Below are 15,624 nucleotides of genomic sequence, written 5' to 3' on the forward strand. Positions count from 1 at the left end.
TTATATGAATATAAGAGAAATTGCATCAAAAGCAATTTTTTTTAAACGGTTAGTCGTTCGAAACCTTATGTTTTTAATTTTTATGAGGATTTAACTTGTCTACTAGATCAATATATATTGTTGGTAAAATTATATGAAGTTTGTCTAAACTAAAAGTTCAAATTATGAAAAAAAAAAGTTCTGGAAGGGCGCCTGCAAAATTTTGTCCAAATTAAACGCAATGTTGTGCAACCGAATTCATCAATTTCTGGATCATTTCAATACAAACAGTACACCATCTTTGAAAGTGATTTGTTTGACGAGTTTAATGGATATGCACTGACAGTGTAAAATAGTTTTACACAGACATCCAATTGAATTCCGCCAAATAAGAAAATATCTTATTCTTTTAATTAAAATTAAAGTCAAATGTAATTATCTCTCCTATGTGGCATGCTTTGATTGGATGACTGTGTAAATCTTTTTTAGACTTGCATATCCATTAAATTGTTTGACATGACTTCTTTGAATTTTAATACTTCCAAGTTACAAATCGCAATATTTGACAAAGACAAACTCATCAATTTGAGATATCAATTCAATTTATATATATATATATATATATATATTTTTTTTTTGAAAGTTTTCAATTTCTATATATTAAAATTTGGAGTTTTTAATTTGAAATACACAATTATTTTAATTTATTTATTTTTTCGTTCTTATATATCAGGCGGTGCTCCTCCTTATCAATAATCTGCATTATAGACGTACTCTTATTCTTTTTTAATTAAGTAAATTAATATTATTATTATATATTTTCTATTTCTTCTAAAAATTATATAAACTTAATCAAATATATTTTATTTGCTTTCCTCTTGTAACCAAAAAAAAATATATTTTATTTTTATTACTACTATTTTTATTAAATTATTATAAAACATATCCAAATTTCCCACAACCACATAAACTAACGTTTTTGCATTCAATAAAATAAACTATACAATTTCAAAAAAAAACCATACGTTTATAAATTTTAATTTTACATTACATATCAAATTAATCGGTATAAATGCTGTCAAAAAAAAATTAACCGGTATAAATAATAATTTATTTCGAATATGCCATCTATAAGACATTTCAAAATTATTTTTGAATTTCAAATTCCCCATATGATGCATAAAATTAAAATACTTACTAGCTACTATAAAATTAAATTTATCAGGAAAAAATGAATGAAATATACTGACTCAAAGATTAATAATTTTAGTATATTTAAATATAATATGCATCTATACCATTAAAAATTTAATATATATTTTCATTGCTAACCAATCATTTAAAAATTATGAAAAAAATTAATTTTATGAAAAATGAAACATAAAGGTTTCATAACAAAGATATTACAAATTACCTCTGATAAATAAAGAATATTATATTTTAATTTGGATTTATCTAAAATTGTCCTATCTTTAATTGAAAATGATTTATAGATATACATTTATAGTGCAGATAACGAACAAACATCAATAATGGAAAAAGAATAGATGATAGAAAAATAATGAAGGTGATATGTGATAGAAAAAAATATAAAAGCATAAAATATTGTCAATTAGATTTCTACAATGTTTATACATCTTCTTATTGAACTTTAATAACCAAATTAAGGATAGCAAAAGTCATTTTAATTTAATTTTAACAAGAAAATATTTCAAACAACCATGGAAATGAGTTAAAAAGTTGTTTTAATATTTATTGATTATTGATAACATTGTAGCAATAGATAACCATGAAATAATAATTCCAAGTATCATAAATTAAACTCAAGGTGAGTCAGCAGCTTCACACAACATGGCACTCAGCCATGGTGACACCAGTCCCAATGATGCCTATAAATTCAAGCCTCTCCTCAGCTTAAGATCCACACAGCACTTACCAATCTATCTTGTTTATCAAACTAGCTTGTATCATTCATTATTTGTTTCCAATCAAGTCTTTTCAATTAAGCATCATGGGTGTGTTCACATTTGAGGACGAAACCACTTCCCCTGTGGCTCCTGCTAAGCTTTTCAAAGCTCTTGTTAAAGATGCTGATGAAATCCTCCCAAAGGCTGTTGATGCCATCCAGAGTGTTGAAACTGTTGAGGGAAATGGTGGCCCTGGAACCATCAAGAAACTCACTGTTAATGAGGGTCAGTTTATAATTTTCTTACTTTACACATATATACATGTAGGCTGTAGCATGATATAGCTCTGTCGTCTACCAAGAAAGTTTTAGATCACAAATTAAAATGAATTTTTCTGCAAATTAATTTCAATAAATAAGAAGCATGCATAACAAATAAGAAGCATATAGTAATTAAATACCTATACAACAGATTAGTAGTAAAAATAAGGCTCATGGGTGCATGGAATTGCCCATATAATATTTATAACTATACATGCATGATGAATGAAATCACTTAATTAAGGTGATGATTAATTGATGAATGTTTGTGAATTGTGAATGAATGAGCAGGTGGGAAAAGCAACTATGTGTTGAACAAGATTGAAGCAATAGATGAGGCTAACTTGGTATATAACTACAGTTTAGTTGGGGGCTCAGAGTTCCCAGAGAATGTGGAGAAGATCACATTTGAGTCCAAATTGGTTGATGGACCCAATGGAGGGTCAATTGGGAAGCTGAAAGTGAAGTATCATAGCAAGGGAAATGCTGAGCCAAATGAAGCTGAGGTTAAGGAAGGAAAGGCCAGGGGTGATGCACTTTTCAAGGCCATTGAAGGTTATGTTTTGAACCATCCTGAATACAACTGATCAAGTCTATATTTATCACTACTGAAGAGCTCGGTCATGCAGAGTTTTGTTCCTTCTGATCCATAAGTTGTCTTATAATGTAATAATTGTGAGACTCGATGTCTTTGTATCTCACTTCAACAATAAATCAATACAAATAAAAGCACTGTTTCCGATGTCAAATGCAGTCATTAAGTTCAGAACAACACCATAATTAATTCTGCATAATTCTTTTTTTCTAATCAAGTTTCTCCAGGGCATGAACAACTCTATATATACACTTTCAAGTAAATGCCCAATTATCTAGCTATTTATAATCTATCTAGAATATAATTATGGGCTTAGATGTTACCACCTCATCTCTATTATTGTCATGTACTTTTATTTTTTTCCTTGTCAAGTAATCAATTAATCATATAACATGTCACTTGAATATTCTACCTCTCACCTTGCATGATACAAGGAAAAATCCATTTAGAGACAGAATTATATAGTGATAGAACCTTTCCCTCTCTAAAGTTGTCACCCCAATGTTCATTTAAGGTAGCTTTAGTGAGGGATTTTATCCCTCGATCTCACAAAAATCAATTAGTGAGTTAATTCAACATGGTTAGATATAGAGATGATGTAGAACTCATCTCTAATTTGAGAATGAATATATTTTGTCTCTAAACAGAAACAAAGTATGAGAAGTTTTAAATCGTCTATTTGTTAACATTATTTGTTAACATTAGTGACAAAATTAGGTTCATCGTTCCTGCGACCTGTGAAGATTTTTATTCATTACCCAGGTGATGATCATGTTAGCGTCTAAAGTGGGTAGGGTTTCCATTATGCGTCTAAAGTGACGTAGCCCCAAGTTCATCCAAAAAAACTTTTACCATCTGATTTGTATTGCGCTGACCTCCACTAAAATAACGAATGAAATCTTGTAGGGTACACCCACATCTTTCCAACGCTATGTAGTAGAAGTTTTCACTTTCGTCTCACAGTGTACATTTGGACAATGTTTGAATGACGGTCTGATGTGAGAAGCGTATTAATTTCTCCCTTAAACAGCCTATTGTGAAACTTATCAAGTCGTTTTACCGCTACGGGGAGATCTCCGTATAGGCCTCGGAATACAACTGTTGATTGAGATCCAAGTGTGATTTCTTGTCCAACTTGTTCAAATACTTGTAGCTTAGTATAATCAGTTAGGATTCCTGGTTCTGGTTCTGGAACCAAAACCCCATTCACCCCATTCCCTTATGGTTCTGGAACCCAAACCCCATTCACCCTATTCCCTTCTCTTTTATTCAGTATGAAGATCTTGAACATAAAATATATGGCAACTGCGAATAGAAAAACTCCTAGCCAAGAATATGAGATTTTAGAGCATCATTTGTTCTTGGAACCAGAAAAAAAAACATCACTTTTTAAGGGATGTAAGTGAAAAGTTTTTTTAGGAAATTTCTGAAAACCTCCAATAGCTTTCTTTGGTTATTTTGTTGAGTTATGAATTTGATGTTTTTGTGTAGTTTTAAACATCCAAACAAGGTGATGGCTTACCCTCCCTAAAATCTCACAAAACATAGGCTAATGCATATTGCTACTTAGTGCCCTACATAATGCTTAGTCTGTTTGTTCCGAACAATCAAATTAATACTTAGCATAATTTGTTATGTACGAGTTATTTGTCATGCTGTTGTAGATCAATTTCTCATGCTGATGCCAACTGCAATAAAAGCTCATGTGGTGGTACACCTTCCCAGCCCTCAGCTGTATATGTTGAAGCTCCACATAAATTCAGCAAGAGATCTTTCTTCACTTTCATGGGAACGCCAAAAGTATCAGGGCCATTTTCCAATTCTTTCTCCAACAGCTGAAACCATGAATTCAATATTTTAAGTCTCAGATGAAAGACGTAAAATATTGCACCAATTGCTAAGCAAATTACGTTGTGATTACGGTGTTCTTGAATGTCTATCATATTATACAACCAATATCCTTATGAGCCAGATTGACCAAAAGCATCTTGAAGATAAAATGTAAGATTCTATTCATCACTAATGATGTGGTTCGGATACATGTATTTACATTAATCTAGCATTTTCTATTTCATCATGTAGTAAAAAAAAGAAAGGAAAAACTCCTCTTTGTGAACTTTTAGTAAAGTGAGCAAGGGTGAACACACCTTTGAATTTTAGCGGGTAAAAATTAGGATAGTCAAAAGAAATTGAGCACTAAAAATTAGGATGGTCAAAAGAAATTGGGCATGATAACATGTATTTATATTAATCTAACCTGTTCTATTTAATATGTTGTAGGCATAGGAACTTTAGGCTGGCTAGCTCCTAAATTAATTCGTAGAGAACGAAAACCACGAGCTTTAGATTCAGAGCCTGATGGGGAAGTAGGAATATATATATATATATATATATATATATATATATATATATATATATATATATATATATATATATATTGGTGGGGACTAGCCCGGCTAAGGAATGGTCTCACACCAACACCAGTATGGAATAATTTCGAACTTTGACTTGTCCTACGACAACTAAGTTTTCCAATAGGTAAGGTAATGTCTCAACTTTCATGGCAAGTTTCCTGTTGCAAAGGCAACACAAGTACACAAACAGAAAAGATAGGAAATCAGAACGAGACAAAAGAAATGATGGAAGAAGCAGTGATAATAATTGAGGTCTCTTATTACCATTCCAGCCCACAGTGCCTTAGTGGCCAAAATACCCCACAAACCTAGGGTCTAGCTTCCAATGACGATGTACTACCATATACACCTTAATGAGCAAGGAAGGAAAGATGTTTTCGAAATACTGGTAGAAAGCCACAGGAGGAGTTCCAACCAATCTCTGTAAGCCACAACAAAAAAATATACATCAATCATATATTTTGGAAAATCACATAAAACAAACTATTTAGAAGCAAAATACCTTTAGTCCTCCATCAATCTCATTATAGTAAGCGTATTTATTTCTAATCGCCCTTATCAAATCTATTGCCGATGTGAAATCATAATAACCCGTTTGGTTTAGGTCATTATATAACAACATGTCCAACCTTTGACCCCAGTCCCCAACATTAATATTTGAAAGTCCACCCGCAATACGTAACGGTGTTGAGAAATTGAGCCTTTCGCTCACATCCCTTAAGAAGTGAAGCTTTTTCTCAGTTAGCCAGAAAAAAAGGATGCTCTAAAATATTCCTCGCACTTGGCCTGAAATTACACAAAATAATGTGTTAAGAGTGTAATTGCTAACTTTGTTGACTAAGAAAATATATAAGGGTACTTGAAAAAGATTATTTATATACCTTGATTTAGGTTTTGGGTATAACAAAGTCTCAATCATATGCTTAGCTTCAGCCATACCAGTAATTTGGCCGAACTCAGATTTATTTTTGCTCAATATATTTTGTTCAAACTGATCAGGATGAAGTCCAAACGGATGTCCACCACGCGTCAGACAGTAGAACAACACTAACCCCAGACTGAAGCAATCTGAACCACGTGTTTGTTTTACAGAATTAATTAACTCAGGAATTGACTCAGGAGCTCGCCATCCGTAAGTTCCATTGCCTGCAACATATTAAATCAGCGGTTAAGAGTTAGACATGTTACAATTCTCTAATCTTTCTATCTCTCACTTTAAATTTGATCTAAGATTTCAAACCAAAACTTACGGACCAGAAATATTATAAAGGGGTAGGGTTTCCATTATGCGTCTAAAGTGACGTAGCCCCAAGTTCATCCAAAAAAACTTTTACCATCTGATTTGGATTGCGCTGACCTCCACTAAAATAACGAATGAAATCTTGTAGGGTACACCCACATCTTTCCAGCGCTATGTAGTAGAAGTTTTCACTTCGTCTCACAGTGTACATTCGGACAATGTTTGAATAACGGTCTGATGTGAGAAGCATATTAATTTCTCCCTTAAACAGCCTATTGTGAAACTTATCAAGTCGTTTTACCGCTACGGGGAGATCTCCGTAGAGGCCTCGGAATACAACTGTTGATTGAGATCCAAGTGCGATTTCTTGTCCAACTTGTTCATATACTTGAAGCTTAGTATAATCAGTTAGGATTCCTGGTTCTGGTTCTGGAACCAAAACCCCATTCACCCCATTCCCTTCTGGTTCTGGAACCCAAACCCCATTCACTCTATTCCCTTCTCTTTTATTCAGTATGAAGATCTTGAACATAAAATATATGGCAACATAGTGGAGGTTGCATGAGGTTCACAGCAGCCACTTCTCCAAAACAATCTTCAGTGTTCGTAGGAGGGGATGAGTTTCATCTCTCTCAGCTTCCCCACCCAGAATCTAATACTCTTGAACGTATCAGCATGCCCAAAGAACCCAAATTCCCTGCTCTTATTCATGCTAGACACGTGTTGAAACTCCATCCTCAGCACTGGCGCCGCCGCTTCAAAGCACGCTATCTCCTACAATTTGGTTTTCTCAAGTCCATGCTCCTCCACAATCTGGTCCCAAACAGCACCCTTGTCACGCATCAACTCCACCATGCTCTTGCTTTGTTCTTCTAAAGTCACTTGACTACTCAAACAAGCAAAAATCTAGAGAAGTTGTTGCCCCCACTCAAAAATAGAAAATCTAGAGAGATTGTTGCCCCACTCAAAAATTAGGTAAAATTTTCGATTAGGGTGTAAACTTATGGTATGTAGTTGGCCCTTTCAGTGCTTATGATGAAAATTAATTAAGCCATATTGCAACCACTTAGTTGAAAATTACAAACAATTGATGAATCTTGGCAAGAGCAGCTCAATTGTATCAAATAATAATGTGTTGAATTGAACCGTAACACAAAACAAAAAGCCAAACACAGTTAAAATTACAATTAACAACAGAGAAAGAAGTAAGAGAAAAAATGAGAAAGTTAGTTATTACGGTTCCTCAACCAAGTTTCCATCGTGAGAACTGAGGATTATTTTGTGGGCCTTAAAAAGAGTTAAAATGTAAGTGGGGCATCGTTCACGGCCAAGTTCTAGTGAAATGGGAGAAGAAGGGGAAGGTTATGGAAGGGAAGAATCCCACATCGAAAAAGAATGAAAAAAAAAGAGATTTTCGTGAATTTCTTTAGAGTCCCACATCGCTAGCATTATTAAAGTCACACCCACAACTCCCTTATATAATGAGCCGTGCATTTCCTATCAATCTCACCCTCACCATGTTGAGTTCAAGAGTATCTCTTAACTCCAGTAATCAAATTGTTGAATTGATATCAACTTTGACTTTTAGTGGGGATGATGTGGAAATCCCAGCAACTGCGATTCGGCTCTTCCCTGAGCTGTTTGGCCAACACAGCCTTGGCATCTCTGTAGAGATCCGTGGGAGGTTGGAAGAGAGAGTGTTAAGCAACCTATTCACAAAATTAGGTTCATCGTTCCTGCGACCTGTGAAGATTTTTATTCATTACCCAGGTGATGATCATGTTAGCGTCTAAAGTGGGTAGGGTTTCCATTATGCGTCTAAAGTGACGTAGCCCCAAGTTCATCCAAAAAAAATTTTACCATCTGATTTGTATTGCGCTGACCTCTACTAAAATAACGAATGAAATCTTGTAGGGTACACCCACATCTTTCCAGCGCTATGTAGTAGAAGTTTTCACTTCGTCTCACAGTGTACATTCGGACAATGTTTGAATGACGGTCTGATGTGAGAAGCATATTAATTTCTCCCTTAAACAGCCTATTGTGAAACTTATCAAGTCGTTTTACCGCTACGGGGAGATCTCCGTAGAGGCCTCGGAATACAACTGTTGATTGAGATCCAAGTGCGATTTCTTGTCCAACTTGTTCAAATACTTGTAGCTTAGTATAATCAGTTAGGATTCCTGGTTCTGGTTCTGGAACCAAAACCCCATTCACCACATTCCCTTATGGTTCTGGAACCCAAACCCCATTCACCCTATTCCCTTCTCTTTTATTCAGTATGAAGATCTTGAACATAAAATATATGGCAACTGCGAATAGAAAAACTTCTAGCCAAGAATATGAGATTTTAGAGCATCATTTGTTCTTGGAACTAGAAAAAAAAAACTTCACTTTTTAAGGGATGTAAGTGAAAAGTTTTTTTAGGAAATTTCTGAAAACATCCAATAGCTTTCTTTGGTTATTTTGTTGAGTTATGAATTTGAAGTTTTTGTGTAGTTTTAAACATCCAAACAAGATGATGGCTTACCCTCCCTAAAATCTCACAAAACATAGGCTAATGCATATTGCTACTTAGTGCCCTACATAATGCTTAGTGTGTGATTGGGTAAAATTTAATGTCAAAAGATTGCTTTGGTTTCAACAGATCAACAACGCAGCAAATTTCAAACAAGAAAAGGAAGCGTCGTTCAAAAAAGAAACGTTCCAAGAAGAGGATGAAGAGAGCATATTGTAAAGCAACATCTTTAGCATTTTTATCTCATGTGCAGCAGGTATACCCTTCTTTTTTTTTTAATGAGACTATTTATAATTTGGCAATGCAACTGACAACTCTTATTTTGTAGGTTGAAGCCAAATTTGTACTCATTGTCATCAATTACATTGATGATGCTGGAGAAGTGAATCATCTGATATGGTGCCACCAGGAAGTGTTATCACTCAAGGGGATGCTACCTCCTCTTGGATTCATGGAAGAAAATATATTGATGATGTCAGACTATGATGACAATTTTCTATACCCTTTGACGATAAAGGTTGAGATCCAAGTCACCAACCATCGCATAATGGATCCTCTCCAACCCAATTTCCCACAGCCTCTCTGCAAGCAGTCCATTGATGGAGGTGAATTTGTTGTAGAGGATCCAGATCGGCATATAGCAGCAGCTTAGAGGGCCCCCTCTCGTTTTAACGATTTATGGTCAGTTTTTAATCAAGCCAAGCCAACACTAGCCACACCTAATCCAGAATGGATGTTGTGGAGGATTGAGAGGTTGTAGAGGATCTAAATCCATAAAGAGTGATGCAAACCTGATGAAAAAGGAAAGTATTGGAAAAAAGGAGAGGATAGAAGTGATAGGCTCAGGAAAGAGAAAGATAGAAGAGATGTGAAAATTTGAATCGCTTTACACCCATTGGTATTTTAAATGACATTGAAAATATTGTTGTTGGTGACTGGGGTACTCAGTTGGACACTTGGTTATTTAATGACCTCAAGAAAAGCAAACAATGTCGATATGATTTCACAAGGACAAGAGATTTGATCAGGGCAATAAGAAACAAATAGTGTCACTGTAATGATATGTCTGGACAACAATAGGTTTTTTGCTTTTAAATACTTTGTTTTATCGAGCTTGGGATTTTCCAAAATTGATGATTGATGTATCTTTTTTTGTTGTGGCTTACAGAGATTGATTGGACTTCTTCCTGAGGGTTTCTACCCGTATTTCCAAATCAAGTTTCATTCCCTACTAATCGATGTGTATAAGGTAGTATCTCTGTATTGAAGGCAAGACACGTTTTCTGTGCGGTACTTTGGCCACTAAGTACTAGAATGGTCAAAAGAAATCGGGCACCGTGGGCAAAGGAATGGTAATAAGAGACCTCCATTATTATCAATGTGCTTCTTCAATATTTTCTTTTGTCTGGTTCTGTTTTCCTCTGTATCTAACTTTGGTTTCATGTGTTTACTATTTATGAATGAAGTTTCAGAAAAGCACATGTAGAAAGAAACCTCAATGCTTTTGTGTCAATGTTGATTATGCGATTATGAAGGTTGGCATGAAGAGAAAGAACTACTTAGCTTTTTAAGGGAGTTAAACCCGGTGGATTCCTATCTAGTTATTTATATCCATGTTATCTTGTTCTTCAATCAAACTCTGCTACATTATTGTTTATTTCCACCTCATTGTGTAGTTGCTAACAGAGTCAATTTTACCTTTCCTCTTTCTTTCTCATGGATTTATCATTTTGAACTTCGTGTGTGCTTCCATGGCAGACAATCGACGCGAGCGTGTCAAAACTTCTTTCCCCACAACCATCAACTTCTTTCTCTTTTATGAATCCTATGTTATGTCATCAGAAAATTCTAACGTTTTATTTCTATCAATTCAAATATGGCAAAAGACACATGAGTCCTAACTTATAGGTGACAGTTAAAGAACATATAATACCACAACTTCAAGACATACAATATTATCATAGATGAGTGGGTATACAAAATAAGATTGGACTTGAAATACATTTACTAGAAAGAAAATTAAAGTAGCTCTTATTATTTAAAAAATTATTTCATCTTAGGTGGTTTGGGAATAAAATAAGAAGACCTATATTAGCGTCAGTTAATAGAGTTGACCACATGAAGGATTGTCCTCTAAAGGTAGAAACTAGAAAGAGACCAAGAAAATCTATTATCTATATCATTTAGAGAGATCTAGAGGTAATTAAGTTTAAGTTTAAACTCAATAGATGACAAAGTTTTTTAATGTTACTTGGTCGATATAGCTGCCCTGCGTGGTGAGAAAAGGCTTGACCTCTCTAGATGACAACTAAGTGAAACTACAAACTCTATATTGTAGGCATTGAAAGTTTAGGCTGGCGGGCGCCTGAATTGATTTGTAGAGTAGGACGTCACACACGTTGGATTTTTTTTTGATAAGCCAAAATATATTGAAGAGAAGCACAAGGGGTACTTCAACCCAATACAGAGAAATGAAAATTACAAAAGCTACAAATAGCAAATACAAAGGAATACTCAGCAAACCCCATGGTAGCAAAACAAACCATCAAAGAGGACAAGAAATGAAGAAACACACTGTATAGACATCCACTTATAATAATATCCCCAAGAACCTCTCCTTCAAGAGAAACAAAACCCCCCAACATCCAGATCCCCAAAAACTAAGTTCCTTCTTCATACTAATCAAAGTTCCACCTTAGAATTACTAACAGAAAAACCATCAAGAGGATTGGGTCGAGTATCTCAAACAATAGACTTTACCGTGAGAATCAATTCATAACATCCCCAATAACACAAAACAACCAGCAAGCTGCCAAGTATCTTCACTGATGGCAAAGAAATCCATTAATGCAGCAGTTTAATGCACTCCCTCAAATTGGTCAGCCACTCATAAAAAGATGGGGAAAAATTACTCTCATTTGATCTTAACCAAAGCCATACCTTGTATTGCGTCAAATCCACAATTTCATCACATTCCACATTTTCCCCTCTGAAGATTGAGCCATTCCTTTTCTGCCAAATAGAGTTAACAGTTGCAATCCAAATCATATTCAAAATCTGACCAGCTTTTTTGCTTCCCGTCAAGAGAAACTCAAACTGATTAAAATGAGACTCAGCCTCTACTGCCATAACTGTTTGACAGCCCATCCATCTACAGACCTTCATCCACACACCCCAGGATACTCTACAGTTGAAGAACAGGGGCATACTGTTTTCTTCCTCACTTGCGCATAGACCACACATCAAAGAAGCATTAGAGGGTATTGCATTCCTTTTTGCCAAATCATATCTGGTTTGAACCCTGTTGATAAGGACTCTCCAAGCGAGTGCTTTATGTCCCGAAGGAGCTGTTGTCTGCCAGGTTCTTCTAAACACCCTCTTTTCCTCAACACCTGAATTTCCCTGCAGTTCCACATATGCAGATTTAACAGTATACAATCCCGATCCATCCTTAACCCAACACCAAGAATCACAGACATCCAGTTTAGGTGAAAAGCTACCAATTCGTTTCATCATGTCCACAACTCTTGGTTCTTCCCTTTCTAGTAAATTTCTCTGCCACTCAAATTTCCAGCACCATCTCCCATCCTCCCAATAGCCCATTTCATTTATAGTTGCCTCCTTTTGAGCTGACAAGGTAAACAGTCTTGGGAATAACCTGCATAATGCTCCCCCCCTACCCAGTTCTCATTCAAAAAGCCACACCTTTTCCATCCCCAATCCTTCTGCAAATAGACTCATTAAACCACTTCCCCTGCACCTCCCCATAACATAGAGAACATAAATCCCTCCACCAATAAGAATCATGAAGATGCACTGGCCCTTTGTATTTAACAGTCAAAATCCTACACCACAAACTATTTCTCTCCCTCAATAGTCTCCACCGCCATTTCCCTAATAAAGCCTGATTGAACAAGCACAAATCCTTCACCCCCAATCCTCCTTCTTCCTTTGGTTTACATATCTTAGACCACTCAACCCAAGCTATCTTTCCTCCCCCTTCTACACCCCCCACAAAAACTTCCTCATAATGCTTTTGCATACAGCTAAAATACCAGAAGGCATCTTAAAGACCGACAGGTAATAAAGAGGAATTGAAGACAGTACTGACTTTAGCAAACACAATCTACCACCGAAAGACAAATGCCTCTGTTTCCAACTAGACAATCTCATCCTGAGCTTCTTCACCACCGGATCCCAAAAGGAGAGTCTCCTAGGATTCCCCCCCACCGGCAAGCCCAAGTAGATAAAGGGAAGTTTCATTTGCTGGCATGATCAGTTACGTTGGATTCCTTCAGTTTATGATGTGTATTACTCTTCTGTCTAACGGGTAGCAGACATCCATTTGGAGCATGATCAAAATATTTTGAAAAATGATGAGAAAAATATTTAACAAATCTAGACAGAATTAACAAAACAAATATTTCTATCTACAATATATTAAATCTAAAACGTGAAATGTGGCGTTGCCACGTGTCATTTACTTTAGTCATATCACATATTTAAGTTAGTTGTCTGTTCAAAGAGACTAAAGATCATTCATCTTCCATTATTCTAAATATAACTTGCATTATAATTTTTTTATAGGCAAATGTTAGTTGTTACTAAACTAGTACAAATTATCTCTCATTAGGGTTCAAACCCTAACCCTGCACCTACAATTACCCTTAGCTCAACCATGTGAGCTATCCATCCCCCAACTTTTCAAAGCTCTTGTTAAAGATGCTGATGAAATCCTCCCAAAGGCTGTTGATGCCATCCAGAGTGTTGAAACTGTTGAGGGAAATGGTGGCCCTGGAACAATCAAGAAACTCACTATTAATGAGGGTCAGTTTATAATTTTCTTACTTTACACATATATACATGTAGGCTGTAGCATGATATAGCTCTGTCGTCTACCAAGAAAGTTTTAGATCACAAATTAAAATGAATTTTTCTGCAAATTAATTTTAATAAATAAGAAGCATGCATAACAAATAAGAAGCATATAGTAATTAAATACCTATACAACAGATCAGTAGTAAAAATAAGGCTCATGGGTGCATGGAATTGCCCATATAATATTTATAACTATACATGCATGATGAATGAAATCACTTAATTAAGGTGATGATTAATTGATGAATGTTTGTGAATTGTGAATGAATGAGCAGGTGGGAAAAGCAACTATGTGTTGAACAAGATTGAAGCAATAGATGAGGCTAACTTGGTATATAACTACAGTTTAGTTGGGGGCTCAGAGTTCCCAGAGAATGTGGAGAAGATCACATTTGAGTCCAAATTGGTTGATGGACCCAATGGAGGGTCAATTGGGAAGCTGAAAGTGAAGTATCATAGCAAGGGAAATGCTGAGCCAAATGAAGCTGAGGTTAAGGAAGGAAAGGCCAGGGGTGATGCACTTTTCAAGGCCATTGAAGGTTATGTTTTGAACCATCCTGAATACAACTGATCAAGTCTATATTTATCACTACTGAAGAGCTCGGTCATGCAGAGTTTTGTTCCTTCTGATCCATAAGTTGTCTTATAATGTAATAATTGTGAGACTCGATGTCTTTGTATCTCACTTCAACAATAAATCAATACAAATAAAAGCACTGTTTCCGATGTCAAATGCAGTCATTAAGTTCAGAACAACGCCATAATTAATTCTGCATAATTCTTTTTTTCTAATCAAGTTTCTCCAGGGATTATAGTAACATGAACAACTCTATATATACACTTTCAAGTAAATGCCCAATTATCTAGCTATTTATAAACTATCTAGAATATAATTATGGGCTTAGATGTTACCACCTCATCTCTATTATTGTCATGAACTTTTATTTTTTTCCTTGTCAAGTAATCAATTAATCATATAACATGTCACTTGAATATTCTACCTCTCACCTTGCATGATACAAGGAAAAATCCATTTAGAGACAGAATTATATAGTGATAGAACCTTTCCCTCTCTAAAGTTGTCACCCCAATGTTCATTTAAGGTAGCTTTAGTGAGGGATTTTATCCCTCGATCTCACAAAAATCAATTAGTGAGTTAATTCAACATGGTTAGATATAGAGATGATGTAGAACTCATCTCTAATTTGAGAATGAATATATTTTGTCTCTAAACAGAAACAAAGTATGATAAGTTATAAATCGTCTATTTGTTAACATTAGTGACAAAGAATTTCTATCGCTAAATATTGAGTGACGTATGTTCTTATTAAGGGATTTCTCCCCCTATCCAATGTGCTTTTTTAGTCATGAAGTCCACTCATACATGTGTCATTTGTTCATGACAGCCAACTATTAAATCGTGGGAGTTAGAATTGGTACTCACTCCCACTCTTAGAATTGCTACCCCATTTTAAAGTGGGAAATCTCCAAAATAGCCATGTTAAAAATAATTCCCGAGTTTTGGGACCCTCGGGAACATCCCGGGCCTTAAGTCTCGGGATATATTATAATTTTCTTGATGAATTTCCCGAGCTTTAGGACCCTCGGGAACATCCCGAGCTTTAAGTCTCGGGATATATTATAATTTTCTTGATGAATTTCCCGAGCTTTGGTACCTCGGAACATCCTGAGAGTCTAATTCCCGGAATCCTTCCGAGGGCTATGCCTCGGTAATTTATAAACGTGGATTTTCCGAGATTTGTCAAGCTCGGA

At 35.4% G+C, this 15,624-nt stretch overlaps 3 protein-coding genes across 3 annotated transcripts; 2 read left to right on the forward strand and 1 right to left on the reverse strand.

Annotated features, from left to right (window-relative positions):
* The first annotated feature begins 1,910 nt into the window (after positions 1 to 1,910).
* On the forward strand, positions 1,911 to 2,955 carry LOC130713948 (class 10 plant pathogenesis-related protein 2A-like). The gene is made up of 2 exons (XM_057563774.1): positions 1,911 to 2,171; positions 2,498 to 2,955. The coding sequence occupies exons 1-2, from the start codon at positions 1,991 to 1,993 to the stop codon at positions 2,791 to 2,793; spliced, it is 477 nt and encodes a 158-aa protein (XP_057419757.1). The 5' UTR covers positions 1,911 to 1,990; the 3' UTR covers positions 2,794 to 2,955.
* An 8,496-nt stretch (positions 2,956 to 11,451) lies between these two features.
* LOC130713295 (uncharacterized) lies at positions 11,452 to 12,576 on the reverse strand. The gene is made up of 2 exons (XM_057563073.1): positions 11,914 to 12,576; positions 11,452 to 11,460 (listed from the first exon to the last, which is right to left on the reverse strand). Exons 1-2 carry the CDS (start codon positions 12,574 to 12,576, stop codon positions 11,452 to 11,454), a joined length of 672 nt encoding a protein of 223 aa, XP_057419056.1.
* Positions 12,577 to 13,003: 427 nt separating this feature from the next.
* LOC130713296 (class 10 plant pathogenesis-related protein 2A-like) lies at positions 13,004 to 14,570 on the forward strand. The gene is made up of 3 exons (XM_057563074.1): positions 13,004 to 13,053; positions 13,607 to 13,800; positions 14,127 to 14,570. The coding sequence occupies exons 1-3, from the start codon at positions 13,004 to 13,006 to the stop codon at positions 14,420 to 14,422; spliced, it is 540 nt and encodes a 179-aa protein (XP_057419057.1). The 3' UTR covers positions 14,423 to 14,570.
* The last annotated feature ends 1,054 nt before the right edge of the window (positions 14,571 to 15,624 follow it).

This window comes from Lotus japonicus, chromosome 4 (assembly GCF_012489685.1).
Source record: "Lotus japonicus ecotype B-129 chromosome 4, LjGifu_v1.2".
NCBI classification, from domain to species: domain Eukaryota; kingdom Viridiplantae; phylum Streptophyta; class Magnoliopsida; order Fabales; family Fabaceae; genus Lotus; species Lotus japonicus.

Bases quoted from the DNA above. Each gene is read 5' to 3' on its own strand.
- LOC130713948 (XM_057563774.1), top strand. From the start codon at position 1,991: ATGGGTGTGTTCACATTTGAGGACGAAACCACTTCCCCTGTGGCTCCT. The intron at 2,172-2,497 runs GTCAGTTTATAA...ATGAATGAGCAG, and splicing joins GAAACTCACTGTTAATGAGG to GTGGGAAAAGCAACTATGTG.
- LOC130713295 (XM_057563073.1), bottom strand. From the start codon at position 12,576: ATGGGCTATTGGGAGGATGGGAGATGGTGCTGGAAATTTGAGTGGCAG.
- LOC130713296 (XM_057563074.1), top strand. From the start codon at position 13,004: ATGCTTTTGCATACAGCTAAAATACCAGAAGGCATCTTAAAGACCGAC. The intron at 13,054-13,606 runs GTAATAAAGAGG...ATCTCTCATTAG, and splicing joins GGCATCTTAAAGACCGACAG to GGTTCAAACCCTAACCCTGC. The intron at 13,801-14,126 runs GTCAGTTTATAA...ATGAATGAGCAG, and splicing joins GAAACTCACTATTAATGAGG to GTGGGAAAAGCAACTATGTG.